General features: G+C 37.0%; 3 protein-coding genes across 4 annotated transcripts in view; 2 read left to right on the top strand and 1 right to left on the bottom strand.

The window, feature by feature from the left end:
* The window catches only part of LRRC7 (leucine rich repeat containing 7), a 233,006-nt gene extending 225,132 nt beyond the window's left edge, over nucleotides 1-7,874 (top strand). For both annotated transcript variants that reach the window (XM_081949018.1, XM_081949016.1), the window contains one exon: nucleotides 35-7,874. In XM_081949018.1, the coding sequence (XP_081805144.1) occupies nucleotides 35-142 (108 nt within the window). In that variant the 3' untranslated portion in view covers nucleotides 143-7,874. The remainder of the gene's footprint in view (nucleotides 1-34) is intronic.
* Nucleotides 1-27,865, top strand: part of CTH (cystathionine gamma-lyase) — a 414,207-nt gene that overhangs the window by 277,936 nt on the left and 108,406 nt on the right. The window lies entirely within an intron of this gene.
* On the bottom strand, nucleotides 8,842-27,243 carry LRRC40 (leucine rich repeat containing 40). The gene is made up of 15 exons (XM_081948806.1): nucleotides 26,974-27,243; nucleotides 24,040-24,221; nucleotides 23,152-23,225; nucleotides 20,963-21,092; nucleotides 19,343-19,466; nucleotides 18,596-18,738; nucleotides 17,399-17,571; nucleotides 17,083-17,173; nucleotides 16,944-16,989; nucleotides 16,223-16,334; nucleotides 14,073-14,180; nucleotides 13,064-13,174; nucleotides 11,906-11,983; nucleotides 10,957-11,142; nucleotides 8,842-9,355 (listed from the first exon to the last, which is right to left on the bottom strand). Exons 1-15 carry the CDS (start codon nucleotides 27,131-27,133, stop codon nucleotides 9,232-9,234), a joined length of 1,842 nt encoding a protein of 613 aa, XP_081804932.1. The 5' UTR covers nucleotides 27,134-27,243; the 3' UTR covers nucleotides 8,842-9,231.

Genomic DNA, 27,865 nt, shown 5'->3' with positions numbered 1-27,865 from the left:
AAACACTTACTTTTTTCTATTTTGTCTGTTGCAGGCAAATGGACACAGTTTTGTACATATGGAACATGAAAAAGCTGTATTACTGCTGAAGAGTTTCCAGAATACAGTAGACCTAGTTATTCAACGTGAGCTCACTGTCTAAATATTTTTTTATAAATAATAAAATATGCCTAACATTTTTTGCCAATTGCTGGACCAATGGCAAATATAGTGCCAAATGTATAATATTATATGTTAGTAATGATTACCCTGGGGAAAAATAACTATATAAATATAACTTCCAACTGACTATGTATTATTTTTCTTTGTAAGTCTCTGGCTATGCATTGGTACCAGCTTATTTTTAAAATTCTTTTTAATTGTTTCTAGATGTCTTTATTTCAGGACACAGAAACACACACAAGTTCTTTACAAATCTTAGTCTCCATCAAAATTACTGCCTCACAATTGTTTATGTTTTTAAAAAGAAAATTATATAAAATTATAATTCCCATAAAGTATTTCTATCTCACATAAGATATAAATTATTTATAAAGAATATTTTAGTAGTTCTATGTTCAGTAACATGAGAATTTAACTTAATGGGATTCACTTCTGTAGAAATAGGTCTAGAATGGCACTGCAGACCTATTAGCTTTTTCATTTTTTCCCTTTTTTAACAATGTAAATACATATATATACATATATTTTAAGAGTGCAATATCCAATTTAAAATAACCTTAAATTTATTTGGGAGGCTAATGGGAGGCTAATGAGCAAAACCAGGCTTTGCTTTGCTCACAATTAATTATTTAAAAACCATATATTCTTTTCCAGGATTTACCTCAAAGAAGCTTAGAATATAAACCACAAAAATAGTAACAGTACAAATAGATACTAAATGTTGTATCAACCTGGTTAATGGCTTGCAGATGGTTTGGACTACAACTTCCATAAGCTCCAGGCATCCCAACCTCTGTTTATGCTGGCAGTTTGGGCTATATATTTAGAAGACACTAAATTAGATAAACCGGTGTAAGCTTCCGAGGACTGTAGTCCACCGTCACCAGATGAATGAACTGTTACTTTGAGTTACCAGAACATTCAGATATGGATTTAGGCTTAGATTGTTACAATTCTGAACACAGTGATTGGAAAGAAAGGAAATACAAGTATTTTATTGCCCCTCACATAGTCTAAGAAAGTACGTATGTAATTGAATATTCTTGTAACTCAAATGTCAGGCATCTGAAAACTGCCAAGAGTCTTTTGATTGCCATGAGATAGAAATTTTACAAATGCATAAATGCGCCACCATACATCCAATCTTTACCATGCCAAAGGACTTTGAAAACAAGCCCAACTTTGGAATTTGGGAGTTAAATAATTTTCCATAGATTGACCAGCCCAAGAGTCCAATATTTTTCTGAATAAGGAGAGAGAAGATCAAGAAAACTTTCTTTTTTTTCTCAATTTGTGTGTGACCATACAGTAAGCTGTTTCTTGAATTTTGAATACCATGCTTCAATGGACAATGTCTCTGCTTTGTCTGTAACAAGCAACCAACCTACTAAGGGAAATAGTATCATTCTCTTTGTAATCCTGGACTCCAAACAATTAGATGATCATTTGCATTACCAACTTTGTGCATTGTCTCTAGAGTCAAATTAGTCCACCTGCTGGAAAATTGGTGTAAAAAACTTCTGTGCAGAAAAATATCGATACCAAAAATGTGTTAAACAGGAAATATATCCCATAATGTGCACATTAGCACAACGTGCAAATAAAGGATGGCTTGAATAATACTAAATATTTGGGGGGAGGATATGAATTTTGCTATGTGCTTCCAGTTTGACTTAGAACTGAGGACATGGTAAATGGAAATTTACGGATTAATCCATAAAATATTCTGTAGACTAATGGCAATGTTTAGTTGTTTTAAAAATTAGTGCTTGTCTAGATGAGATTTAACTATTGTTCAAAAATATTACTCCAGATTATGCGTGAGAAGGAAATTTCTTTGATTCCAAAGATAATTTATGGTTTAAATAAGAGGCCTTGGTTTGGAATTATTCGTTCCTAACAAAAATAACTGGTTATCTCAAACTGAATAGAAAATTAATTATGTAACAAGTTGATGTTTATTAATACTTCTCCCCTTACCCTTTATAAAAACTTTGTACAAAATTAATATTCTATCTTCCTCGTGATAAAAAAACATTTAAATAATTCACAATATAAATTAGAGCTCTGCTAAATTTTAAAGGGAAAAATGCTTTGCAGGAATGCAAAAATCCTTTGCTTCTACATTTTAGCCATGATTTTGTTCTGCTATTCTTTTAAAAATAGCCCTTCTTTTCCTCTTAATTACTGAAATCATCTCAACCAGTCAGAAATCATATAGATTTCATTAGATTATGACATCAGTAAGGAAAATGAGACTGCATTGCTTTTTCTCTAAAATGCCAATATAAATTAATGTATCAAAATCAGCATTGTCATTTGTATTACACTACACTTCTTCCTAAAAGCACAATTGCACCTTGGCAACATATAGTTTGGAAAAGTGCAGTCTGATGCATCTCCTAATTAGCATTGGGGGTTTTTTATCATCCTTTATTTGTTTTTTGTTTTTTAAATGGCACCATAAAGCAGTGAGTGCAGCATTTCCAAGTGAAGTACTGGCTTAATTGCCATACATGGACAGCTTTTCCCCAACAGAATAATGTTTATGTTATTTAGGGACCTTTAAGGAGTCTTCCTTTTTGAAGGGCATGAAATCATTAAGAAAATGTTATTCCCTGCTTCTTCTCAGCGTTAGGGCAAGTATAAAGCCAATTCATGTTTCCTCTACTATTACATTCCATCACGTCCTAGTAGTCCTTCTGAAGCTGACTATAGCTAGCTGGAAGTTCCCATCTTGCAACCATCCAGTCAGGGGATGTAGAGGTTGGGAGACTAAGAAACACCCCTGAGGACAATGGCAGATGTCATAGTACATCACATCCAGCTGATTTCTGTTAAACATCCATGTCAGTAAAGGGAGTCTAATTGGGAAGAAAAGTTAAGTATGGAAATCTTTCTCTCTTCCCATCCCCTTAAATTTACAGAGCTTTGGATAAGGAATAATGTGTGATCTTAAGCTGTTAGACCTGCACCAGAAGACCCAGATTCAAGCCTACCCTTAATTGTGCAAGCAGATTGGGTGACTTTCAGACAGTCATTCTCAGCCCAACCCACCTAAGAGGGTTGTTGTGGCCTGCTGAGTCCCTGAATGAAAGGCAGTGATAACTAAGTGCTCCACACAATATATAACATTTATTCAATTTGTGAAGGACTGCAGGTGTGTCACTAATACCATTATGATCTTTAGACAGTTCTGAAAAACACAAGAGCAGAGACTATATAGCTAAAATCTCCCTTCCCATTTCCAAACAGGCAATCCGTCATCTTTGGCAAGGCTTTTTAAAGGCTCCTATGAATTCCAAAGCAGAAGCTGAACTGCTCGGTTCAGCTCCTACTTCTCATTCAAATTGGGTTTTGCTGCATTTGTTTCCATGGTGACAGTTGTGCTAGCCAACCCTGACTATATACAAAGGCGCTCTGCCCAAACATGCCTTAAAGCGTGATTAAAAGAAACAGGAGAGTAAAATAGCTCTGTTTTTTTGGCTTCCATTCAGCAGAGCAGCTGTTTATAGACACAGAGAGAGAGAGAGACACACACACACATACATACCGGAGAAATAGGACTGTATGGAGAGCAAATGGATTTGCATCTGTACCTGCAGCCAGGCCAATTTGCCTATAACAGACCCTCAAAGACCGATCTTAGCAAGCTTTCGCTCTCAGAACCCTTCTTACGGATCTTCTTCCCAGGGCTATTTATAGAAAGTAATGTAAAAAAGCAATCTAGTTAATAAGATGCCATACGGAGTCATTTTAGGAGGTACAATAAATTTTTAAACATCGCCTTGTAAGTACCACATGGAATCATTTTGATAGGTATGACATTTTTTTAAAAAAAAATCAACTAAAATAAATGCTAGGAAGTATCTAGGCAGCCATTTTTAAAATTCTTTCATACAAGCGCCTCTTTAAAAATTGCAACTGCTTAAAATTGGACTTCTGTTCTTCTCATACAAATGATGTAAAGTTTTTAATTCATATGTAAATATTAGTGTAAGAAGATACAATTAACTATTAACCAGGAAGGCACATTAGGACAATGGTTAGGAAAGTGAACTGTTTTGCTGTTGTGAATTCTATCTTGCCCTTGCTGCCAATAGTGAGTACCATTTAAAATTTCTCACAAAATGTATTGTCAAACTTCCCAGTTTTGTCCGGATTGTCTTCCTTCACTTTGTAGCTGACAGATTCCCTTAGTAGCTTTTCATGGCAATATCAGATTTATTATTACCTTCATAGCTTCAGTGTATCCTTTTGCACTAAAGACCTCATCATATGTTAAATTGGTTCAGATTTTTGCATTCAAATGTAATTTTTTTCATGGAGATTTAATCACTGTAAATCTATAAAGAATATTTGTAGCTCAGGGTTGAAATGAGGAGTCCTTGGTACTCCTGGGCTTGGTTATTTTCTTGCAGACATTTGATCAGTGCTTGGTAACACATAGCACTAAGGATATTACTTACTTTGCTTAATGAAACGTCTTCAAGAAAACAGCCCCATTGTAAATCTCATGCCTATGACATTTTGGAGAAATTACATTCTTAACTGAGGAGCGCATGAAAGACTTTGTCACAGCAAGCTGTGCCTCCTTTTCTCAGTAAAAATATAAGCATTGTACTGAGCTAGCTTGTGAGTGTTTTGAGTTCTGTTTCTGGCAACAATGCATGCCTTTTTTTCAAAATGCCCAAGTAAATGAGAAGAGCTATTGGTAAGATTCAATCACATCAAGACCGACTGAAGTTTTCCATGATTGTAACTTTCACGTTCCTAAAGTAAAAGGTGGAATTGAAGAGTACTTAAGAGCTATAAAACATTATTTTTAATAAAATACCTAAGATCCATTCAGAATTATTATATTTTTCCTTTTGTTCATGTATGCCTTTGTTACCCTACATTCCAAACAGGAGACAAGTATTAAACATTTTTTAAATCAAAAGTTAGAATTAATTTTTTTTTAAAATGCATTGCTTGTAGTTTAAAAACTCACTTTATGTACTTACTACAATGATAATCCTGTTTGAGAAATCCAACAGCGACACCCAGAGGCTAAGAATGTTTGTCTCAGCACACAAATTCTTGATACTGGATTCTTTTTTTTTTTAATGAATTTCAGACTAGTCTTGAATCTTTATGAACTTTAAATGTGCATTAAGTTTCCACAGCGGTTCATTCCATCTAGAATGTTCATGCCCCTTTGTGAAATTTTATTCTGAACATCGATAAGCCACACCAGTTCAGCACAAGAGGCTGAATTTTTATAAATCGGGGCCTTTCCTGCCTCTTTGCTAGCTTAAGTGGTTTAACACTGGGCAAGACAAAGACTTATTAGTTACGTTTTTCTACTTGTGAGTACTGTAATCACGTAAATACCAACAACTTACTTTATTACAAATTTTACCATTTTATAAAACACATGTTTAATTATAGAGATAGCTGTATTGTAATTAATATTTTGAAACAATTGTGATTTTGAGCTTAAATTATATACAGAACTGTCATTTTTGTATGTGTTAAAAAGATTGCTATATGACAAAATACTTTTCAGTTTAATTACAGTATCATTGTAAATAAGGCTGAATGAAGAATCATTTACTACTTTATGAACATAGATTGTGAATGTAATTCAATGTTTTGCAGTATACAGATTTACTGAACTTGAAAGCTGCTTCATTTTATGTGAAAAAGTACTTTAAAGCTATATTTTAAATGAATTGATTCAGTGAAATCAATTATCTTTAATTTGCACATACAGATAGTATCTTTTCCATTTTACTTTGCGTATTGACACTAACTAGTAAGGTGTATATTGTGTCTAGAATGCATTTTGCAGATGCTTTCTGTACATAAAAAGAATACAGGGACTCAAACAATGCTGTGCAGCGTATAGCAAAGCCATTTTCGGCTTTGATGTACTCAAATTTTTTCAGTATTTAAAAAAGAAGTGTTTTGAATAATATATTAAAAAGTCTATTGTATAAATAAAGTCACCTTATTGTAAACATTCTGCCTTCAGAGCAATGTATTGTAACATTTTCATCTTTTATCACTCACAGAAAGCAAGTATCAATAATCAGCAGCAAGTCTCTCATTGGAACTTTGGTTTTACTTGTACTCAGATTCAGAGTTAGTTTTAATTTTTTAAAGACTCCCCAAGTTTATCAGAAGCATAGTTTGGAACATAAAAGAGCAGCTTTAAAGGTTATTTTCCCAGCAGCTGCCACCATAGAGAGAACATTTGCTGTCCTGGGGTTTTTGAATTTTGAAGGTTGATGATCCTGCTATAGCTAAAGTTCATATAGGGTGGAAAGCATCTGGCAGAGCTGGCTAGATGTGAAATGTCAATCTCTCTCCCTCCTTCCCCACCCTCTCTCTCACATACACACACATACAAACGTTTAATGCACTAGTGTAGCTTTATGCTATCCTTAACTTCCCAGCAGCTAAAAAGATAGTGTCTACTGCTTCACACCGGAGCACTTAAGCATACTTTTTGGAGATTATAATTAATGCCCAGAAGCACCTCTTTGATCTGTAAGAATTCCTCCCACCATATTTAGAAAACCCAAAACATTTTATTATATAGACAAAAGCAGACATCTAGAAGATGCCATTGCACCCTCTTTACATCTAATCAGCACATTTCTCTTTCTCTAAAATAGGACTTCATTTAGTGTATCAATGGTCAGCATCTAATATCAAGATTCTGGAGAAATTGCCTTTTACTGGAACAGCTGATTGGGGTAGGCAGGGGTGGGGTTGTATGGGTAGAAGCTAGAGCTGGATGGCCAACTATGGCCCCTTTATGACCTGGGGACTTCATTTCCCAGAATTCCTGAGCCAGCAGCCATGCCTGGCTCAGGAATTCTGGGAGTTGAAATCCACAGGTTTTAAAGGGGCATTGTTGCCCATGCCTGAGTTAGAACCAGCTATCTCTTAAGCTTGTATTCGATTAGGATTGTAGCTTTTGCAATCACCCTCAGTACTTGCCAGTGTCCAACAAATAATTCCATATATTGCTGAATAGATAGAATTATACAAGGAATTAAAACCTCAGTCTTAACACCGGTGATTCAACAGTACAACTCATCAGTTAACTGAATGTTTACTTAGTATTTCAGGCCTGGAATTTTGCAGGAATCCTCACTCAGATAGGGACTTTGTATCAGAATAAAATAATCTGAAAGCAAGCCAAGTAGAATACTGCAATGAAATAAGTATATTTATCCTTTCAATTAAGAAACTAACATACTAGGACAGAATACAAGGAAAACATTTGAAGAGGGTATTTACAACGTGATATATTGGGGGGGGGGGGGAATGAAAGGATTAATAGAACAGAACAGAACCTCACCAGTTTGCTTCCTACAAAACTAATATTTGCAATGATGCCAATGAAATCCACAAAAACCATGACAGCCTACCAGCCCCAAAGTTGGGAATACTCTGGGTCAGTGGTGGGCAACCTTTTTTTTCAACTGAGCCAAATCTCGCCAAAACCACGATTGAAATTTATTTTGAGAGCCACATTTTTAAAACCGAAAATACATAGGATGGTACACTGTTATTTATCTGTGGACCTTATATATTGACCTCAGAACCTGGCCACTAACTTATTTTGCTGGCTTACGATGCTAGATTACGATATTCTGCAATTTTATGTCCACACACCCCTTTTCACATCAACCCTTTTAATGTCAATCCCACAATGTCACATTTCTCCCCTCGTGTCACATTTCTCCCCCCTCATGTCACATTCCCCCCCCCCCTCCATGATGGCCATGGAAATGGAAAAGAAGGAAAGGAAAAAGGAAAGGAAATGAGAAAGTAGAAAGGAAAGGATGAAGAAGGAAGGGAAAAGAAAAAAGGGAAAAGGAAATAAGGAAAAGGAAAGGAATGGAAAAGACAAAGGAAAGGAAATGGAAAAGAAGGAAAGGAAAAAGGAAAGGAGAAATTAAAGGAAAAAATGAAAAGGAAAGGAAGATAGAAGAAGGACAGAAAGGGAAAAGAAAGAGTGGAAAGAATTGGTACTGCTCAAAAGTCCAGTATCAAGATCGCATGGACCCCTTTGGCTCAGACAGTCCAATTCCACGCTGGTTCCCTCTCCCCAAAGCGAAGGGATCGCAGAAAGATTGCCCAGTCCAGAACGGGGCTTAGAAACCCCGGATATGCAGAGAAAAGCAGGCTACAACCAGCGAATCATGTTTTCCCAGGAACCAATGAAGCCCCATAGGACCAATGGGAATTCTCCATTCTGCAACGTCATCGGTATCCGGGCAGAATCTTCCTTGATTTCACCAATCATGGAAGAGAGAGTTCGGTGCAGAGAGAAGGGAGGGAGGGGGGATATTTTCACTCACATTTTAAAACTTCTGCGCGGCGTTTCCTTGTTATCTGCGCAGCTTAGAGGGAACATTGGCAGCCGCCCGAGGAGGGAGGGAAGCGGGCGCCTGGCACACAGAAGAGCCTCATTAAAGTGTGTAAAGAGCCGCATGTGGCTCGCGAGCCGCGGCTTGCCGACCACTGCTCTGGGTCAAGGTACTACTTCCTAATATTTGTGATACTCTCTGTTGTATGTTTGTTCCATAAGTATTTTTTGCATTTGTAAACGTGTATAAATGCTATTTTTGAAATTGAATCTGATTTTAAAATATGTATTATATTCATGTTCCAAAATACCAGTGGCAACCAAATCTTTAATTTATACTTCTTCTATAATAGCCTTCCAACGAATAGCAAACACATTTTTGGGGTGCTTAACACATATAAACAGATTTCTAAACAGCTGAGAAGTACCAAATATAAAATTAGAACATGGCCATACCAGATATATATGTTGAAGACCGTAAGCAATCATTTGCTTTTGCTGGGTAGAGTCATATATCACTCACCCAAATATAAGCCATACAAGTATGGTCCCAAGAACAGCCTGAGGTGCCTGCAGGTAGACTAAAATCCTTTGAGAACCCTAGAAGCAACTTTCTAGCATATGCATTTTCAAGTTATGGTTCTCAACAACAAAGGCCATGATCTTCGTTCTTCAGAAAGTAAGATGTTGCACACTTTTTAGTTCACATCAGCAGCAACAGTTGGAATCCTGCTTCTCAGATACTCAAGCACAGCAACTGTTCCCTTAGCCAGAATAGCTGCACGGGGAGTTCGGAAAGGGTTACCTTCCAATAAAAGTACTCTAAGAGAAAGACAGAAACCAATTAGAGCTCCTGTTCATTCAGTTGCAGAGTCTATAAGAATCAGAAATATTCAGAGGGAGTGAGGAAATCCATGGAGGCTCTTCTCATTCAAACTGCAGAAAGCTGAATCAACATCTTCAAAATGCTTCCATTCGCATAAGGATTTTGCTAGATTAAACAAACATCCAATAGCAATATTGTATATATAATCTATTTACCTTTCAGTAATACTTTTGCCACTTATTAAAATGTCTTTTTATCCTCTACACAGGCTTACCCTTAAAATCATGTCTTTCAGCATCTCTCTTTAAAGTCCACTTTCTATCTCAAAGTCTACTCTCTATCTCAAAGGCAGACTTGAAATCAGCTTCATATTTTGATGGATTGGTTTTTCTTACAAGCTTCTCTTGTAGTTCCAGATGCAACGTGTAAGAAAAACATACTACATAAAAGAAGTCCTCATCCATTCTAAATTCTTGAAACAAGGTCTACACATAAAAAGCCTACACATTAAACCTTCTTTGGGCCTTATTAGTATTCTGAATAATAATTATCAGTTAATTTAATTTAAAGCTGAACTGCTCTACTTTAGGTAATTAATTGCATAGCCATCACTTAGAAATGTCAGACGACTGAGTGTGCACTGTTCTCTTCACTCCACACAGAAGAAAGAAGAATTTGATATATTTAGACATGGCCTTTCCGACAAATTGATTTGGAGGTTATTATTAAATTGAACTCAGTATATATGATGTTCCAGAATTTACTTAGCTTGATAGGGCATAAATCTGCTGGGTCAGAATGCTCTACTCTCAGTCACTCATATACTGGTCACTTCCACATGTATTGTTCTAACGCACTCTATATGGGGCTACTCTTGAAGACAATCCATAAGCTTCAGCCGCTACAAGATGTGGCAAGGGTAGCTATATGCACACTTAGATCAGTGCTCATTACACTTTTGCTCTATGAGCAGCATTGGTTAGCAGTCTGCTTCGAGGTTCAGTTCAAGTTGCTCATAATGTCCTCTATAGCCCTATATGGCATGGGACCAATTTATTTGAGGGACATCCCCCATTCAATTATATCTACTTGCCTAATTAGGTCCAGCAGAAGATCATGTTGCCTGAGGACCGGTTAGAGGTGATGTGGAGCTGGCAAAATGGCTATGCTATTAGTGAGATTGTTTTCACTCTCCTACAGATTATGTTTTTTAACAGTTTTTTTATTATTTTGATGTATTTTAAAAGGGATTTTTATGTTTTTGATGTCATTTTTTATTGTTTATTGACATCTGAACAATTGAACTTATTTGAACAAATTGAACAAATAAGTAAGTAAAAATAGGAGCACGTGGCAAAGTGCTCCTCACTAAAAATGATGCAAACTATCCTAAGGAACAGAATATTTTCTGATGCTCCATATCCACAAATAACTAAATAATACATATTTTTAAAAGTAAAAGCAAATCAGTTCAATAGACATAAATATAGCAGTAAAAAAACCCTACAAAAACCCAATAAATGTTTGCAATGCTTCCACACAGTATTTTGGTAAAATAAATATGCTATTTAGAAACCCTCAAAGCTCATGTGGTCACCTGAGATTGTCACAATTCCCAAGCTCTGGTGGAATCTGTAGGAGATCATTATTTTGAAGATCTAGAGTACTGAGTTTTTCCATCTTCTGTAACTGTTGAGGATCTAGGGATCCAATCTGATTATTTCCAAGAAGAATGGCTTCAAGAGTCGGGATGCGATAGAGGACATTTGGAAATATTTTAAATCTATAAAAATTAATACACATTTCATTAATAGGTAGGTTGAAATAATTTGATTACACTGAAGGGAAAAAAATCTGTGGAAACAGAACCAACAATATACTGTTACAAGTCTTGTGATCACACTAGAGACTAAACGTGACAAACTATTCTTTCAACACATTATTGAAAAACATGATGAATGATGACATTACTATATAGTAAACTCTAAACACATGCAATTTATAAAAGCCTTAATTATAAGGAATAAAATACAAAGAATTATTTTTAATGGTAGTGATTTCAGGTGATAAAGTATTTTAAAAAATAAATTTGTATCCTGAAAAGCCAATTAGCACTGTTTGGATTCTACCCATCCTATTTTATTATTTTTATTTTATTTATTAAATTTATTGGTTGCCTATCTTGCCACAGGATAATCTTTACAGAGCTTATGGGAGAAGATGTCACTTTAACAAAAAAAATGTATAATTTATCTTTGAATGACAAATAAATTGCCTACTAGCTATAATGTCCCAAGCCAATCAATTTCTACGTGAATCATTCTTAAATTATTGCAGAATAGTGAGGAAGGGAACCTAACGTTTTGACATCTATGGACAGGCATCTCCATTGTCAGAAGATGGCTTTTTCAAATATGAAATACCCCCCAAAGTTTCCTGCATTGGTTCTGTTTGTACATCAGACTTGTTAGGTGACATAAATGCACAATACTTTCCAAAATATGAATAGCAGCACCACAATATCACATGATGAAGAGAGCATTTACCTGTTAAATGCAAGATTTATTGTCCGTAGTTTTGCCAATGCTTCCATTTCATCTGGCAGAGATGTCAAAATGTTATTTCTAAATTGTCAAACAGAAAAGCAATCACTTTTTATTGTATGTCAATATTTGAATTGAACTATGTAATATAAAACATACATAAAATGATGTTCCCTATCAAATTAATATACCTGAGTTTGAAAGGAAGGTAGTTCTGGGGTCAAACAATAGGAGAACTGCTGTTTTCAAAACCTGTCAGGAACTTACAGCTAGTAAGATTGAAAATTACTCTAGACAGCCTAATTCAGTTTTTCTCAACTATGGCAACTTGGAGATTTGGGAACATCACCTCTCAGAATTTCCCAACTAGCAAATGTCTGGAAGTTAAAATCCATACCACATCAAGTTGCCAGGGTTAAGAAACATTGGCCTAATTCTAAATGGCTCTTCTTTCTACTTGTATCTACTATATATGGCTAGGAGAATAGATATAAATAAGTGGGTCTCATATTATGCAAAGTATGGTTAGTTTCTCCCCTTGATGTTAAGGAAATTATTGCCAAAAGCATTAGTATGTTTATTTGGCATGTGCTTGTATGTAAGCATAGTATAAAACTTATTTTTCCCCCACATAACAATCCTATGTAGTAGAAGAGAGTGCACCTGGCCCAAAATCAACCAGTAGGATTCCATGGCTGAAAGTAAACTAGAGTAACTCTTAATGCCAAACCTTACATACTTCAATATGCAATCATATAATCTTGGACTTCAACCATATCTGTGTCAACATTAGTCAGATTCATAAGAATCAGTCTAGCCCACATATTAAGAAGGAGTGTTTGAAAGGGGCTTCTATTTAGAATAATTTTCATGCAACCAAGATACTTTATCCGGGATCCCAAGACCACAATTTTGTAATCTCACTGAAGTAAATGAAGCTGAGCCTTTGAAACATTCCTACCTAATAATAAAGGCGATTTTGAGAGAAAAGTTTATTTTCAGGATCCATTGCGATTCATCTGAATTAGTTTTATCCTACTCTGACACTTCTAAATTGAGTTTTTAGATAACCTTTCAATGATTTTTGCATTTGGGGAGAAAACAAAACCTGAGACAAGTATAATTCAAATGCAGCTTTGAAATTTTTCAGGAATTGCTTACCTGAGGTCCAAATGTGTCAGTCTATGAAGCATACAGAGCTCCAGTGAAACAGAAGGCAGCTTATTGAAACTAAAATTAATATCACTCACGGATTCTTTTAGTTCCACAATCCTGGAGAAATTGTAAAAATAAATAACTAAGCAAGAAATGTAATTGATGTTGTTACGATCTGCATTATTTGGAGCGGTTTTAAAAAAAACACAGATAATGCATTTAAACTTTTATAATTTTTTTAACTGGCCTATATTTCAGTTAAAATATAATGCCATCCAAAGTAAAACAAACATACGCTGTTTGAGAAAAGGCCATGAGCAATTGCTAAGAAACATTAGAAAAAAACAAAAATCTGAAAGCCTACACTTCATTCCAAAGTGAGATGGAAACTACAGAGACCAGGCACTTATAATATTAAGTATGATGGAATGCAGGGTAATGGGGATACAAGGTAGAGCAACAAAGCAGTGGGAGTGGCGAGATGGCAGAGCGCAGGGTGGTGAGGCATGGAAGTGTAGGTGAAACATAGGATAAGGTGAGCAGCAGGAATGAGGTACAGAGGTGGGGTTGGAGCATAGGGTGGCAGGGGCAGTGTAGCGTGGGAAAGTAGAGCTACAGGATGTATGTAGTGCAGGGTAGCAGGGAACGCAGGGGCAATGGAGAGCAGGGCACCAGGACCAACGAAACATAGGGTCATGTGGTTGGCAAAACACAGAGCAGACTGCAGGGTGGCATAGTCTGAAGCAGCCGAAAGGGCTGAAATAGGGGGAGATAGGCAGGTGGAGCTGTAGTAGGGGTAAGCACTGCAGAATAGGGCAGAAGTATGAGGTCCTTGCTTTATGATGACATGGTTCTTGCCTAATAATCACAACCAGGATTATAGAACTGCCATTGTTAAGAGGTCATCCAATGTTTTGCCTAGCAACTGCATCACTTAATGATGGAAATTCCAGTCCCACTTAAGCGAGGGCTACAGTCAGAAAGAGCAATATTAAAACCTATAAAAACGTAGTACCTTGCTGGAATTTCAGCCAGATTATTCTTGCTGAAGTTTACATTACTGACTGGATTGTCTCCAACTGCATTCAGAACTTCATCCGGTATTACAACGGCCTGTTTCTCACTATACAGCATTTTAAAAAGTTATCTTGTTTGAAAGCATAAAGATTATCAGTCTTGTTTGCTTTAGACATTCTTTCTTTGGAATGTTATAAAACACATTAAATGTTCAACATGTCATCCATTAATGATAAAAATCATTCTTTTTTTAAAAAAACCTTATAAATATCTTCTGTTGTGCCAGACCAAATACAATAAACCCTACATGCAACAGACCAAATTTATGTTTTGATTCATCTAATTTAGACAGCAACTTCATAACTTCATCATCCATGTGCATGGATGATATAAATATCTACACTTTCCAATTCAATTTTCTTCAATAGCAGATCCTACACCTACAATTGGTCTATTAAAATAAGGTTTTATTATACTAACCTATGCAATCGCAAGACAGGATAGCTATATCATAACTAACACTGGACTGGCTTATCTATTATTTGCAATGATGTCTACTTGACAAAGCTCTTGACCTCAATATCAATAATTTAAGTAGAAAATGCAATTCATGTAACAAAGATGAATTGTCATATTTCTTTCGTTCAAGTATAAATAAGACATTTCCTGATATAAGAGACTTCTTAGGGGCCACTGATTGGGCTCAAACTTTCATCTCAAGCCACACTTTTTGAAAAACATGGTGTTTTTAATTACCATATAAGACGCAGCAAGGTTTTGAAGAGGCATTTTTTAAAAAAAAAATAGGTACGTAGATAGAGACAGAGAGGGAGAGAGAGAGAGAAATAGAGTAGGTAGGTAGGGAGAGAGAGTGAGTAGTTAGGTAGATAAAGGGAGAGGGGGAGGGAGAGAGAGAGAGAGAGAGAGAGAGAGAGAGGGAGAGAGAGAAATACAGTAGTGAGGAAGGGAGAGAGTGTAGATAGGTAGGTAGGTAGAGGGATAGAGAGAAAGAGAGAGAAAGAGAAATACAGTAGATAGGTAGGGAGAGAGAGAGTAGGTAGGTTGGTAGGTAGAGGGACAGAGAAAGAGAAAGAGAGAGAGAGAAATACAGTAGATAGGTAGGGATAGAGAGAGAGAGAGTAGGTAGGTAGATAGAGGGAGTGAGAGAGGGGGAGAGAAATACAGTAGGTAGGTAGGGAGAGTGAGTAGGTAGGTAGGTAGATGTTTCAAGGTGTATTTATCCATGTGCTGGAGAAGGAAATCGCTGACAATCTGCAGCACCTAAGACTTTGTTTCTGCTGGCACAGCACTTGATCAATGTAATTCTCATCAGTTAAAGAGCTTTCCAAAAGGGGGGCAAAAAGTTTTTGCACTCTGCAAATCTCCCAAAAATGGCCCGTTTTCTTTCCCAAAAAAGGCATGAATAGCTGGGGGGGGGCTTGCAGAGTGCTCCTGGGGAGAGGGTACGGGGGGGGGACAAAAATGTGAAAACGGGCCTGTTTTTTGTCAAAAAAATTGCATGCATACCCTTATGGAGGCTTATAGAGTGCTGCTGGGACCCGTTTTTTGCTCATTTCTGCCCTCCCCAGACCCCAGGAGCGGCTATGCACGGCCATTTTGGTGAAGGGGCGGGGCTTCAGGAGGCAAAATATGCTGTATTCAGTGTATAAGATACATCCAGATTTTCAGCCTCTTTTTTGAGGAAAAAAGGTGCATCTTATACTCCAAAAAATACGGTAAGTCATAATGATTGCTTCCATGGGTTATATTCTATAAACCAAAATAGTTGGATTCATAGATCATTCTAAACAAATTCAAACAACGTAATACTTCAAGAAGATTTGGGTACACATCCACCCTGAAGCTGAATGTGTTTATTTTTATGGTGTTTTTATACTTCTAACAATTTAAGGTTTATAGTAAAAAAAAAACCTAACAATTAATACAAATATTAAACTAGCAAATAAAAATTAAAATAATTAACAAACGTTATGTACTTGTAATAAGGCCATAGTTATACATATTAAAATCTGTTTTAAAGGATTTCAAATTTTCAGCAAAGAAGTTGATTCATTTAGTTTTAGGTAAAAGACATCCCAGAGGCAAGGAGTTATAGAAATAGTTCTTATAAAATTAGAATACTCCTACCTATAATCTAATGTCTTCAGCGCAGTAATAGCATGCATATTAATTTTGGACTGACTTGGCAAAGTCATTGCTGTCATGGGAAATTCTCCATTTGGGTTAATTATTTCATCATCTACAAAAAAAAATAGGTTTACATAAAATCTGACACATCAAATCTATTAAGATTATTTCATATTTTACCAATAAACTTAATCTGCATTTAATATTAAAGGTTAAAATATTCAACCTGAAATATTTTTCATTTTGGATGTAGGCATTAAAAAAATCAAACTTGTTCAATTAAATGGACTGGAAGATTCCTAGCATTGAATAGTTGTAGACAGAACCAAATGTAGAATGAATATATTTGTTCTCACTTTTGAAATTGTCCATCACCAAAAGTAATTGTTTCATTCCAGGTTTAATTCCCCCCCCCCCCCCCCCAAAATTTAGGTCTGTTCTAAATATAGCATGCCTGGAAAATATTTGGAATTTTTCTTTGAAAAATCTTCAAATCTACTGACTCAGTTCTACTAGTAAAGTAATGTTCACAACCTTTTGCTCCATCAACCAGGAAAGCTGCATGTTTACTTGGCACTTAAGTATACATTCCAAAATAAAAAAAATACTTTTCCGCTAAAATTACTAAAACATTTCCCAACAAACAAATAAGAATCCGATAGATATTCCAAAGTCTATAATCATTTAACTATAATTTTTGACTTTTAAATAAATTATTTACCTTGGATTTTGCTTCTAAGATATTTCAGGATTTCTTGTGTTCCTTTCTAAAATGAAAGAATTAAAAGCATAAGTAGTTTATCTTATGACTGTAAAGGATCAGAAATAAGTAATGTAGTATGTACATTATGTATACTTACTTGTAGAATATCCCTGCGGAATGCTCTTAAAGGATTTCCTTCCAATGCTAAAAATTTCAACTGAGAAAGGTTTCCTAGTTTACAAGGAAGACTGATAACATAAAGGGGTAATTTCAGAGACTGTATGTATCAAACCAAGTAACTGCAGTATAATTATTTCCACCATTCATTATTTTCAACCTCATTATTAGAAATGACTCTTATTTCTACAGTTTCATGAATAACACCCTTTCTAAAGTCAAAAATGTGGTTTTGAACTGAATTAACATAAAATGTTGCTCCCTTCACAAATAAAAATAATAAATATGCTTCCTACTTGCTAATATCATTGTTGGATAAGTCTAGCCGTTCTAATCCCTGTAGCAGAGTAATTTCATCAGGCAATGATTTCAACTTATTATCTTTTAGTTCCAACACACACAAGGAATTCAGAAACTTCAGTTGCTCAGCTCTTAATATTTCAATCTGATTTTCACCAACATGTAATTCCTAGAAAAATAAAAAAAGAAATAACATTGTCCTTACATCTATTAAGGCAGTGCTTCTCAATTATTTTCTGTCATGCCCCCCCCTAGGAAGAAGAAAACATTTCGCGCCCCCCGCGCGACTGTAAATAGTATCATTTGTCTATAAAATTGTTATAAGTACACCTCTGCATAACACTGTATCCGTATTAATGTATAAGAGAATAAAAAAAGAAAGAAATGTGGATCAATTTACAACAAAGAATAGCTTTATTAACTGTAGCAGAAAAGATTTAAAGGAGCACAGGATTTAAAGGAACACAATATTAAAAAAAACTTTAACCTGCAAAACAAAAATATATAAAATAATTTGAGCTGAGCCCCCCTTTACGGAGCCTCGCGGCCCCCCTGGGGGGCCCGCCCCACTATTTGAGAAGCACTGTATTAAGGTAAGGTTGTCTAAAAAGCAAAATATGCTAATATATTTTTTATAATTTTGTAAGTTTAAAAGCGGCAATAGGCAATATTGTAATTCAGAGTTCCTTAAATGTGATATTGCATTGTAATCTTACAATCTTATAAGCTTTAGACATAAAGATTATTATGAACTAAATCCCACCTGTTCCTCCACAAATATAATTACAATTCTGATAAACTCATTTAAAAAATGTTTCAATTACAACTTGTAAACGTATTCCTCATTTCCTTAAAACATCCTATCTGAAAACATTATATGCATTATTATATATAAACAGCTTCTAATCCTGTTGTTATTAAAGAAAAAAATCATTTAAAATGCAATTTCAATAGATATTAACAATTAAGCTTAGCTCTGTTTCACCATTATATATCACTACTGCTATGGATATCTGTGAAGAGGGAAAATGACAAAACGTTTATCTCAATAGTGCATGGAGGTATATAACAGCTGGAACTGCTGCAGTGACATTGTGACACAGGTATTTTCATTTTGATTAAAACTGCTGGATTCAATTCCAATCTCAACTATCTGCTAATAGGCAAAAGCATTGGAAGAAAACAAATCCTACCTTTAAATATGTACATGAATGAAAATCTGGCAAGTAGCACAACTTATTTCTCCTTAGATAAAGTTGTTCTAATGAAACCATACTGCCCAATTCAGGAGGTATAGTTTCCAGGAAATTCTTAGTGCAATCAAGCTGCCTTAAACCTGGAGAAAGAGAGCAAATGGAGAAAGAAGTTGTGTCATCAGTACCAAAATCATCATGACGGCTTATTAAAGATCACAACCATACAGGTTTTCAATATGCCACCTCCAGAAACCGAATAAATGTTTACTTTAAGAAAGATCAATAAGAAGAAATTCTCAAATGTATGTATGGCATGTTACCAGTATGGCTTCTTAAGTTACAGTGGTAAATGCAAGGTTATAGAAATACTGTTGGGATTCAGCATGATTTATATCAGTGTATGTTATTAAAAAAATGTTAAGGGAGAATTTAAAAAACACTACTTCAATTTCTCTATTTAAACTTGTAAGAAAATGTGACCTACAGAATTTATGGTAAATAATGTCTACACCCAGAGCTAGTATGAATGCAGAGTGCTACTAATAAGTAGACAGAAGTAGACAACAGACTTAGTCTAATAGTTTTTTAAAAATTAGCATGCCATGTTTTCATTTATATTAAAACAAAATTTCTTAAAGGAAAACAAAACCTGCTAATAATGTTTCAGAAAACTTCTTTTAGAAACGGGAAAATTAGATAATAAAAATAAAGCAATAGTTAAAGTGTAACTCAATAGGCACTTACTTTTCATTGCACTGATTTCTGTTGGCAGATTCCTTAATTGATTAGAACTTAAATTGAGTCGCACCAAATTTATTAGGAAAGCAAAACTTGTAGGGATACCAGAGATATGGTTATTAGAGATATCCTAAAGAAAGAAAGAAAAGAAAAGAAAACCATATTTTACTAATTTTGAACCTTAACTATGTGAGAAAACATAAGTTGCAATTTAAAACCTATTTAAGAAACTTGGATCTGGGTTAGCTGAAAACAAATTGGTTAGCGCAATTCTACCTTCCACTTTGAGTTCTGACATCAAAGCTTTGGCATATACTATTACGGTGATGCTAACCTTTTTGTTATTGCATGCCAAAAGCACCTGCACGCCCGCACCCATAATGCAATGCACGCACGACAGCTCACCCCACATGTCCCGCCCCCCTGGGCATGCATGCTCGACTCTCCCCACCCTCCGTGCATGTGCAGGCAACCCCCCCCCCCAATGCTTTATTTTGAGCCTAGTAGGCCTCCCTGCAGCCTCCTGGGACCAAAAACGGACCGGGGGGAAGGGGGAAATACACCTAACAAACACCTAAGTCAAAAAGAAGAAATTAAGAAGAGGTGGCAAAATTACACAGAACTATACAAGAACAAGCTTAACGTCCCTGATAACCAAGATGGGGTGGTCACTGACCTCGAGCCAGACATCCTAGAAAGTAATCAAATGGGCCTTAGAAAATCTGAGCAACAAAAAGCTAGTGGAGGTGACAGTATTCCAGCCAAGCTATTCAAAATCTTTAAAAAACGATGCAGTAAAAGTGCTACACTCAATTTTCCACCAAATTTGGAAAACTCATCAGTGGCCACAGGATTGGAAAAGGTCAATTGACATTCCAATTCCAAAGAAGGGCAATGCCAAAGAATGTCCAAACTATCGCACTATGGCACTCATTTCACATGCTAGTAAAGTTATGCTCAAAATCCTACAAGCTAGATTCCAGCAGTATGTAGATCAAGAACTACCAGAAGTACAGACAGGATTTCGAAGAGGCAGAGGAACTAGAGATAAAATTGCCAACCTCTCTTTTTTCAGCTTTCGTTGCTTTGCAGTGAGTATCTCATTCTTAGAGAAATTGTAGAAACTGACTTGTCTTTTTCAACCTTTATAGGTAGTCCTAGATTTACAACCATAATTTGTGTTGCTAAGAGTTGTTAAGCAAATTTTGTCCAATTTTATTATCTTTCTTGCCATAGTTGTTAAGTGAGTAACATGGCTGTTAAATGAATCTGGTTCCCCATTGCCTTTGCTTGCCAGAAGGTCGCAAAAGGTAATCACATGACTCTGCAACACTGCAACCGTTATAAATATGAGTCAGTTGCCATGAGTCTGAATTTTGATCATGTGATCATAGGGATACTGCAATGGTCATTAGTATGAAAAGTGGTCATAAGGCACTTTTTTCAGTGCCATTGTAATTTTGAACAGTCATTAAATGAACTTTCAATCAAAGACTACCTGTACAGTACTTGGGGGGTCACCTACTCCTAGAAATATACTATATTTAGTCTATGAGTAACAAATCAATTCAAACAGTAGTGACTACAACCAAAAGAGAAACTCATAAACCATCAGCTTCTACTTACCAACTCTTCCAAACTGACAAGTTGTCCAAATTCATCAGGCAAGTAATACAATTCATTGTGCTGGAGAAGCAGACTCCTCAAATGTTTTAGCTGAGTAAGCTCTTCTGGTATCTTTTGCAGTTTATTATGACTATTGATAAAATACGAATTGTGAAGGGTTGCATTAATATACAATTGGTCTGCTATTAAGTTTAATAAATAACTACAGTATGAACTACTTTTGCTTGTTTGAACTATTACCTTAACTAATCTGCCTATTGTGTAATTATTTTTCTCTACTAAGTTAAGAACCAAGAAGCATGCAATCCTAGAACTAGTCGGTGGCTTACAATTCAGGGGTTATATTAACAGTAGAGTACAGTAGTCTCGCCTGGACTACTGTAACGCTCTCTACATGGGGCTCCCCTTGAGGTGCACCCGGAGACTGCAGTTGGTCCAGAATGCAGCCGCGCGGGTAATTATGGGGAGATCGAGGTTCTCCCATATAACACCCATCCTGTGCGAGCTGCACTGGCTTCCTGTGGCCTACCGGGTGCGCTTCAAGGTGCTGGTTACCACCTTCAAAGCGCTCCATGGCACAGGGCCTAGTTACCTGCGGGATCGCGTCCTGCCCCATACATCCCTGCGACCCGTCCGCTCACACAGAGAGGGACTACTCCAGGTGCCGTCCTCCAGAGAGTGCCAGAGGGCGGCGCCCAGGAGTAGGGCCTTCTCTGTAGTGGGCCCCACCCTTTGGAATGACCTCCCCCCAGACATCAGGACAACAACCGACCTTCGCTCCTTCCGTATGAAGCTGAAAACCTACCTGTTTCGACTAGCTGACCTGGCATAATACTACAACCTCTCCAGCCCAGGGCATTTTTAATTGGTAATTTAACTTTTTTAGGTATTGTAACTTATTTATTTATTTTTACCTCCTCTGTACGCTATATAATACTTTTGTACATCGCCCCGAGTCCCTATGGGGAGAGGGGGCGACTAATAAGTTCAATAAATAAATAAATAAATAATAAATAATAAATAATAAATAATAAATAATAAATAATAAATAAATAAATAAATAAATAAATAAATAAATAAATAAATAAATAAATAAATAATAATAAACAGAAGTAATAATATTCTTTACATCCAGGATTTATTTTTTTAAAACTAAAATTCTCAATTAAGGCAACATGTCAAAGTCTGCAAGTACTTATACAATAATTTCTTGACAATGAGAAATATTCAATATTTCAAAACTGAGCAATTTAAGAACACACATACTGCTCTTATCACATCGGTTTTAAGTAAAGAGTGTACTTTGATTTTTTCCCCTAACTCATACAGCTGCCAAAGACCTGTTTGACCTTCCAGATGAAAACTATGATACTTTGTTATTGGATTTATATAGTTGCCCATCTCACGCAATACTCTGGGTGGTTTACAACATTAAAATAATAAAGCATGCATATAAATATAAAAAAACATAGCAGCCCCAAAACCCCACACCAGCACTCAACGCAACCAGGCAATGGGCTCTATCCCACACTTGAAGTTCCAAGTTCAGAGCCACACCTCCAGGGCCTTATGGAAGGCCAACAGGAATGGGGCCAATCAGATCTCGGCGGGGGGAGGGGGGGGGATGGCATTCCAGAGGACAGATGTCACCAGAAAGGGCTTTCTTCTCTCTTACCTGTCAGTCAACATTCCTTACCATGCTGGAATAAATGGTACAAAATAGGGGAAGAGATAATGTACATACATCATATGGTCACATCAGGTATCCTTGATGCTAATGCTAGTCTGCTAGTCAGGTTAGTACTAGAATGGGGGATTATCAGGAAATTCCAGGGCTGTGACTAAATTGGAAAAGTAAAAAAGACACTTCTTTTTTATTCCAAGGAAACAACATGTTCTAGAGATCACCAGAATTTGAGGTTGACTTGAGGAAGATATAGCTTTGAACTTAAAGATTTGCTTCATGCAGAACAAAACGTATAATCAATTTGAACTGAAAAAACAGATTTTTCTGTACAAAGGAAACCTAACTCATTTCTCTTCATAAACACACATTTTCAATTTAAAACATCCTGTTCATAGAAAACACATCAAAGCTTGCAAATAATTTTGAACGTACCAGTAGTTATTAAGAACTATATTTCAAAAGATTATATTTCATGAATATTTCATTTATAGAATGTTTTTACCTCACATTAAGTTTCTGAAGATTTTCTAGTGATCCTATAGCAGAAGGAAGAGACGTGAGTTGATTATCATGCACCTAAAAGTAATAAAAATTTGTCAGAATTCCTTTTTTGCTAAAATATGATATATTAAATGCTCAAATGTGCCAAAAGGTAGGCTTTGAAAATTAAAATTATGCTATCCATTGCAATCTGTACTAAATTTGTGCAGATTGCAATAAGAAGTTTGTGCTTCTTATTTTTGCCATTTCATCAAATGATGAAAATGATGACAAATGATGGGAAGGAGGAAGAAGAGTGAAAGGCAAGGAAGAAAAGCCATCTGTACACTGAGGAAAGTTTTCATATGGATGATTTGCATGTTTTGACTTAAAATTATTACAATAAAGTTTTTGCTAAATGGTTTGGCAATGGAAATATGAGGCAAAGCCTTTTCCAAGAATTCCTCAACTTGTATGTAATATAATTTTAAAATACAAGAACATTTTTATTTCAGATATCAAAGGTTCCTCAATGTTCAGAACTATAAGTCAAAACTATTACACAAGGACAACAGGCTAAGGATTCCTCAATCAGAAGGCCAACATTCATTCTAACTTCACAATAGTCTGAATAAAATCAGTGATTTAAGATTAGGTAACAAATTGGACAAGAGTTGAACTAGGGTTACTCTGATCAAGAAAAGCTGTTCATTCTACAGGAGTGTGTGAATGTGTGTAAGAGGGGGAGGAAGAGGAAAATGCATCAAGAGAGATATTTATATCCTCCTCAAAACACATCATTTAACAAAACTGTTACAGTTTATAGACCAGAAGATGTTTTCCCCCAAAAGTGATCAATGCAGGATTAGTAACATAAAAGTAGCAGTCATTCATCAGTTATTTTACTCACATCAAGCACAGTGAGGGCAGGTAAGAGTTGGACATCATCAGAAAGACACTGCAGTTTGTTAGAAGATAAAATCAGTTTGTTGAGGTCAGTTTGCTCCCACCAGCGATCAGCACCACTGAAAGAGAGGTTTTGGTGTGCCTCTTCTGGAGTATCCAAATTTATTCGCCATACATGTAGAGGTACTACATACAAAAATAGGGTATGTCCATATGAAAGAATCATTTAGTAACCATTCATCTTCCATTATTGTTATTATTATTCTAAAGCAAGAGTGAGGAACCATGGCCCTTTTATGACTTGTGGACTTCAACTCCCAGAATTCTGGCTTCCTCGGGAATTCTGGGAATTGAAGTCCACAAGTCATAAGAGTTATGGTTTTCCACCCGTTCTAAAGCTAATACTGATTTTTGAATAAATTGGTGGATTTTGAATACAGATGTTATTTCTGAGAAGAATTACACATTTTCTAAAATTTTAAAAGATGTCGTATCTCATTTTATTCAGAAGTCCACAAATTACAAAATAATTAAGTATATTTGATTCTGCAATTTGGAGATTGCACAAAAGCATGCTGGCCTATTTTACACTCTCCAACAGCTAAGCTCAAATTTGCCTCACTAACAAAGATAGTGAGTGGTCCTGCCCTTTATAGCTTTGCCATAGGACAGTTGAAAGGCAGCAATCTGTGATTCCACTGACTATTTTTCTCTCCCATATTCAGCAGGAAAAAGAAACACTAATTGTTTTGTGTCCAGTTGGGGAGAATGTGGTTGGGTGTCTGGATTGCAGGCTTTAGTCATCTTTCAACTTGTTTAAGTAGCGGTTTATTCTTCAGTGACAACTTTCCACTGCTATTTCTAAACATGGGTCCACAAGTCTTCCAGAGGAACTGAAACAAGCCAAAATATAGTCCAATTCACAAATCAATGGGACAGAGGAAATGTATAGTGTGACAGCGCTCATATGGCATATCTAAAAAAAGTCCCTCCCATCTCCTTCATAAACTGTTTTGCATCAACCTATCAGGTAACCTATTTTTGCACACAGATTTATTGATCAACTTATCCTTTATTGGTCATGCTTATTAAAATAAAAACTTTGCTACTCTTGTGAATTTCATCTCAGTTCCCAAATATCCCTATAAATGTAATGCAAGAAAAAGGCAGTGCCAGCAACAAGAGACTGTGGCTGGCAATATCTGGAGTGGAGTGTGCAAAATGACACTCGAGTAGGTGAAATGGTGCCAGCATGAGAACCACGGCTGCAGAAAAATAGTACCGTTTCCCATTTAAATTGATCTTCCAAATAGACAACGGTAGTCTACCACCTTTTCCAAAATCCCTAACCAAACATTAAAAACAGTTTATCAGGGGGGAAAAAACTAGATACGTATTTGCAGATCAGTGCTACGCAAAACACCAACAGGTTAGGCATCATGCAGGCTGTAGAATCTAAGTGTCCATACAGGTACAGTATTTTTCAGGGTATAAGACGCACCAAGGTTTTGAAGAGGCAAATTTTTTTAAAAAAAGTTTTTGCATTCTGCAAACATCCCAAAAACGGACCCTGTTTCTTGTCAATAAAAGGGCATGGATAGCCTTTAGGAAGCTTATACAGTGCTCCTGGAGGCTGGGGGGAGGGCAAAATTGAGCCAAAAACAGCCTGTTTTTTGCTCAATTCTGTTCTTCCCAGCCCCCGGGAGCACTCTGAAAGCCTTCTACAGGCTCTGCACGGCCATTTGGGTGAAGGGGCGGGTTTTGGGAGGCAAAAAAATGCTGTATTCAGTGTATAAGACGCACCCAGATTTTCAGCCTCTTTTTTGAGGGAAAAATACTCTGAAAGATACGGTAACCCTCGACTAACAATCATTTGTTTAATGACCATTCAAAGTGGCAAGTGAAAAAAGTGACTTATGACCGTTATTCAGACTGCAGCATCCCCATGGTCACATTATCAACATTCAGATGCTTGGCAACTAGCATGTATTTATGCCAACTGCAGTGTCCTGGGATCATGTGATCACCTTTTGTGACCTTTTCACAAGGAAAGTCAATGGGAAAGCCAGATTTACTTAACAGCCATGTTACTAAATTAAGAATTGCAGTGATTCGTGTCACAAGTTTGGCAAGAAAGATTAGTGCCCTTTGTCTAAAGGAGATGGGGAATGCTGACAGTAACCACAATTGAACCACTTGAAGCTGGGCCAATCTCAGCCAAGTCGGCATGGGTATAAATGAAGTATAGGACAGTAGCATCTCTTATGGCACAGTTAATGTGTCATAAGAGAAGAGAAAAAACAAATATAAACTATTTCTATGGTGGACTGGGGATGAGGTGCTGAATCATGAGGACATGCCTTCTAAAACTGGTTTGTAAACCCAAGAAACGAGTCTTCCCCAAAGGTGCTTTTTTTCAAAAGGCAACTGAACTTACTAGTTGTTCTTTGAAGATGTTTAACTTCTCATCCAAGAAGCTTCTTCAGCTCCAATGCAATATAAATGCTGCTGGGGCAACCCAAAGCCTTTGACTAATGCAATCAGGCTTTATAATATATTGCCCCAGCAGGCTGGCTCCAGAGTTGCAGGAGGAGTTTTTAATTCGTGTTAACCAACACCGGCTTTTGATTTATTTATTTTTGTTCCCGGAACAACTAGAAACACACAAAACCCATAGGACCACAGGAAGTCATGAAAACAAAAACTATTTTCTTCTGCGGGTTGAAAAATCCCGGTGGCACAAAAGAGGCTGTGAATGATGCATAATAATGCAAAATCCCACCCCACCCGGGTAGAAAAAGACCCCTTCGTCTCCTCCCAGATTGGGGGGCTGAATCCCCGCCCTTCCGGCTTGGGAACGGGCGAAGGCCGTCCTTCTTTAGGGAGGTGTAAGCCTTCGCTCTTTAGGGTGGGGGAACCTGGCTCTGGCCCTGCTCACCTTCGGTCAACTCCCGGCCTGAAAGGTTTAACTGCCCGCTCTTCCTAGCCGCCCGAAGCAAGCCCTGGGGAATGGCGGTCGCGTTGGCTTCATCCTGCCCAGCGCCCCGCCTGAAGCCCGCCAGGGAGTGCCCCGCGCCCCGTCTCCGCGCTCTAGACATCGCGGACGCCTCGACTCTTCTCCCGCCTGAATTCCAGGGAGGCGGCGAGAAACGCGGCCAGCCGGCCTCTCCGCCCAAAGAAGGCGGATCAGGCTGCTCTCACTGCCGCCGCCTTTGGGAGGAGGAGGAGGCGCGAGAAGAACAGAGAGGCGGTCTTGTGAAATAAAACTGTCCGCGGCCGGTGGCTTTTGCTTTAAACGTTAGAAAACGCACGGGGAAGGTTCCCAGTTAGACTGACTGTCAAGGAAACGGGGCCTCTTTCTAATGTGAGAGATGAAACTAGGCGTCCACTTTTCCTCTTTCCCAAACTGGGCATCACCTTGAGATTCACGATATTTTCAAAAGCACCTGAAGGCCAGACAAGGAATAATGGATGGAAACTGAGCAAGGGTGGTGTTCAAACCTAGAAATAAGGAGAAATTTTCTGACAGTGAGAACAAATCAACCAGGGGAACAGAAGTTGCCTTCGGAAGTTGTGGGAGCTTCATCACTGGAAGCTTTCAAGAAGAGACTGGACTGCCATCTGTCAATAATGGTATAGTGGGGTCTCCTGCTTGGGGGGGTTGGACTAGATGACCTACAAGATTCCTTCCTACTCTCTTATTCTGTCTGTTCTGATTGTGCTTTTGGCTGTGAGGTAGGGTTAAAGGATGAAGGCCCTGGTTCCAGTACTGTTCAAACAGTTATGATGAAGATTTATTTCCACGCTATGTATGTTAAACCAGCTCATCA

This window comes from Natrix helvetica (genome assembly GCF_964273705.1).
Source record: "Natrix helvetica genome assembly, chromosome: 3".
NCBI lineage: Eukaryota > Metazoa > Chordata > Lepidosauria > Squamata > Natricidae > Natrix > Natrix helvetica.
The sequence above is the reverse complement of the archived record's forward strand: the minus strand, read 5'-3'. Positions and strand labels throughout refer to the sequence as shown.

What these genes read in the sequence shown, in the direction of transcription:
- LRRC40 (XM_081948806.1), bottom strand. Translation starts at nt 27,133, where the DNA reads ATGTCTAGAGCGCGGAGACGGGGCGCGGGGCACTCCCTGGCGGGCTTC. An exon ending in TCCGCAGGGATATTCTACAA is followed by an intron (nt 16,990 to 17,082) that starts GTAAGTATACAT and finishes CTTTCATTTTAG; the next exon opens with AAAGGAACACAAGAAATCCT. An exon ending in TCTTAGAAGCAAAATCCAAG is followed by an intron (nt 16,335 to 16,943) that starts GTAAATAATTTA and finishes TTTTTTTTGTAG; the next exon opens with ATGATGAAATAATTAACCCA.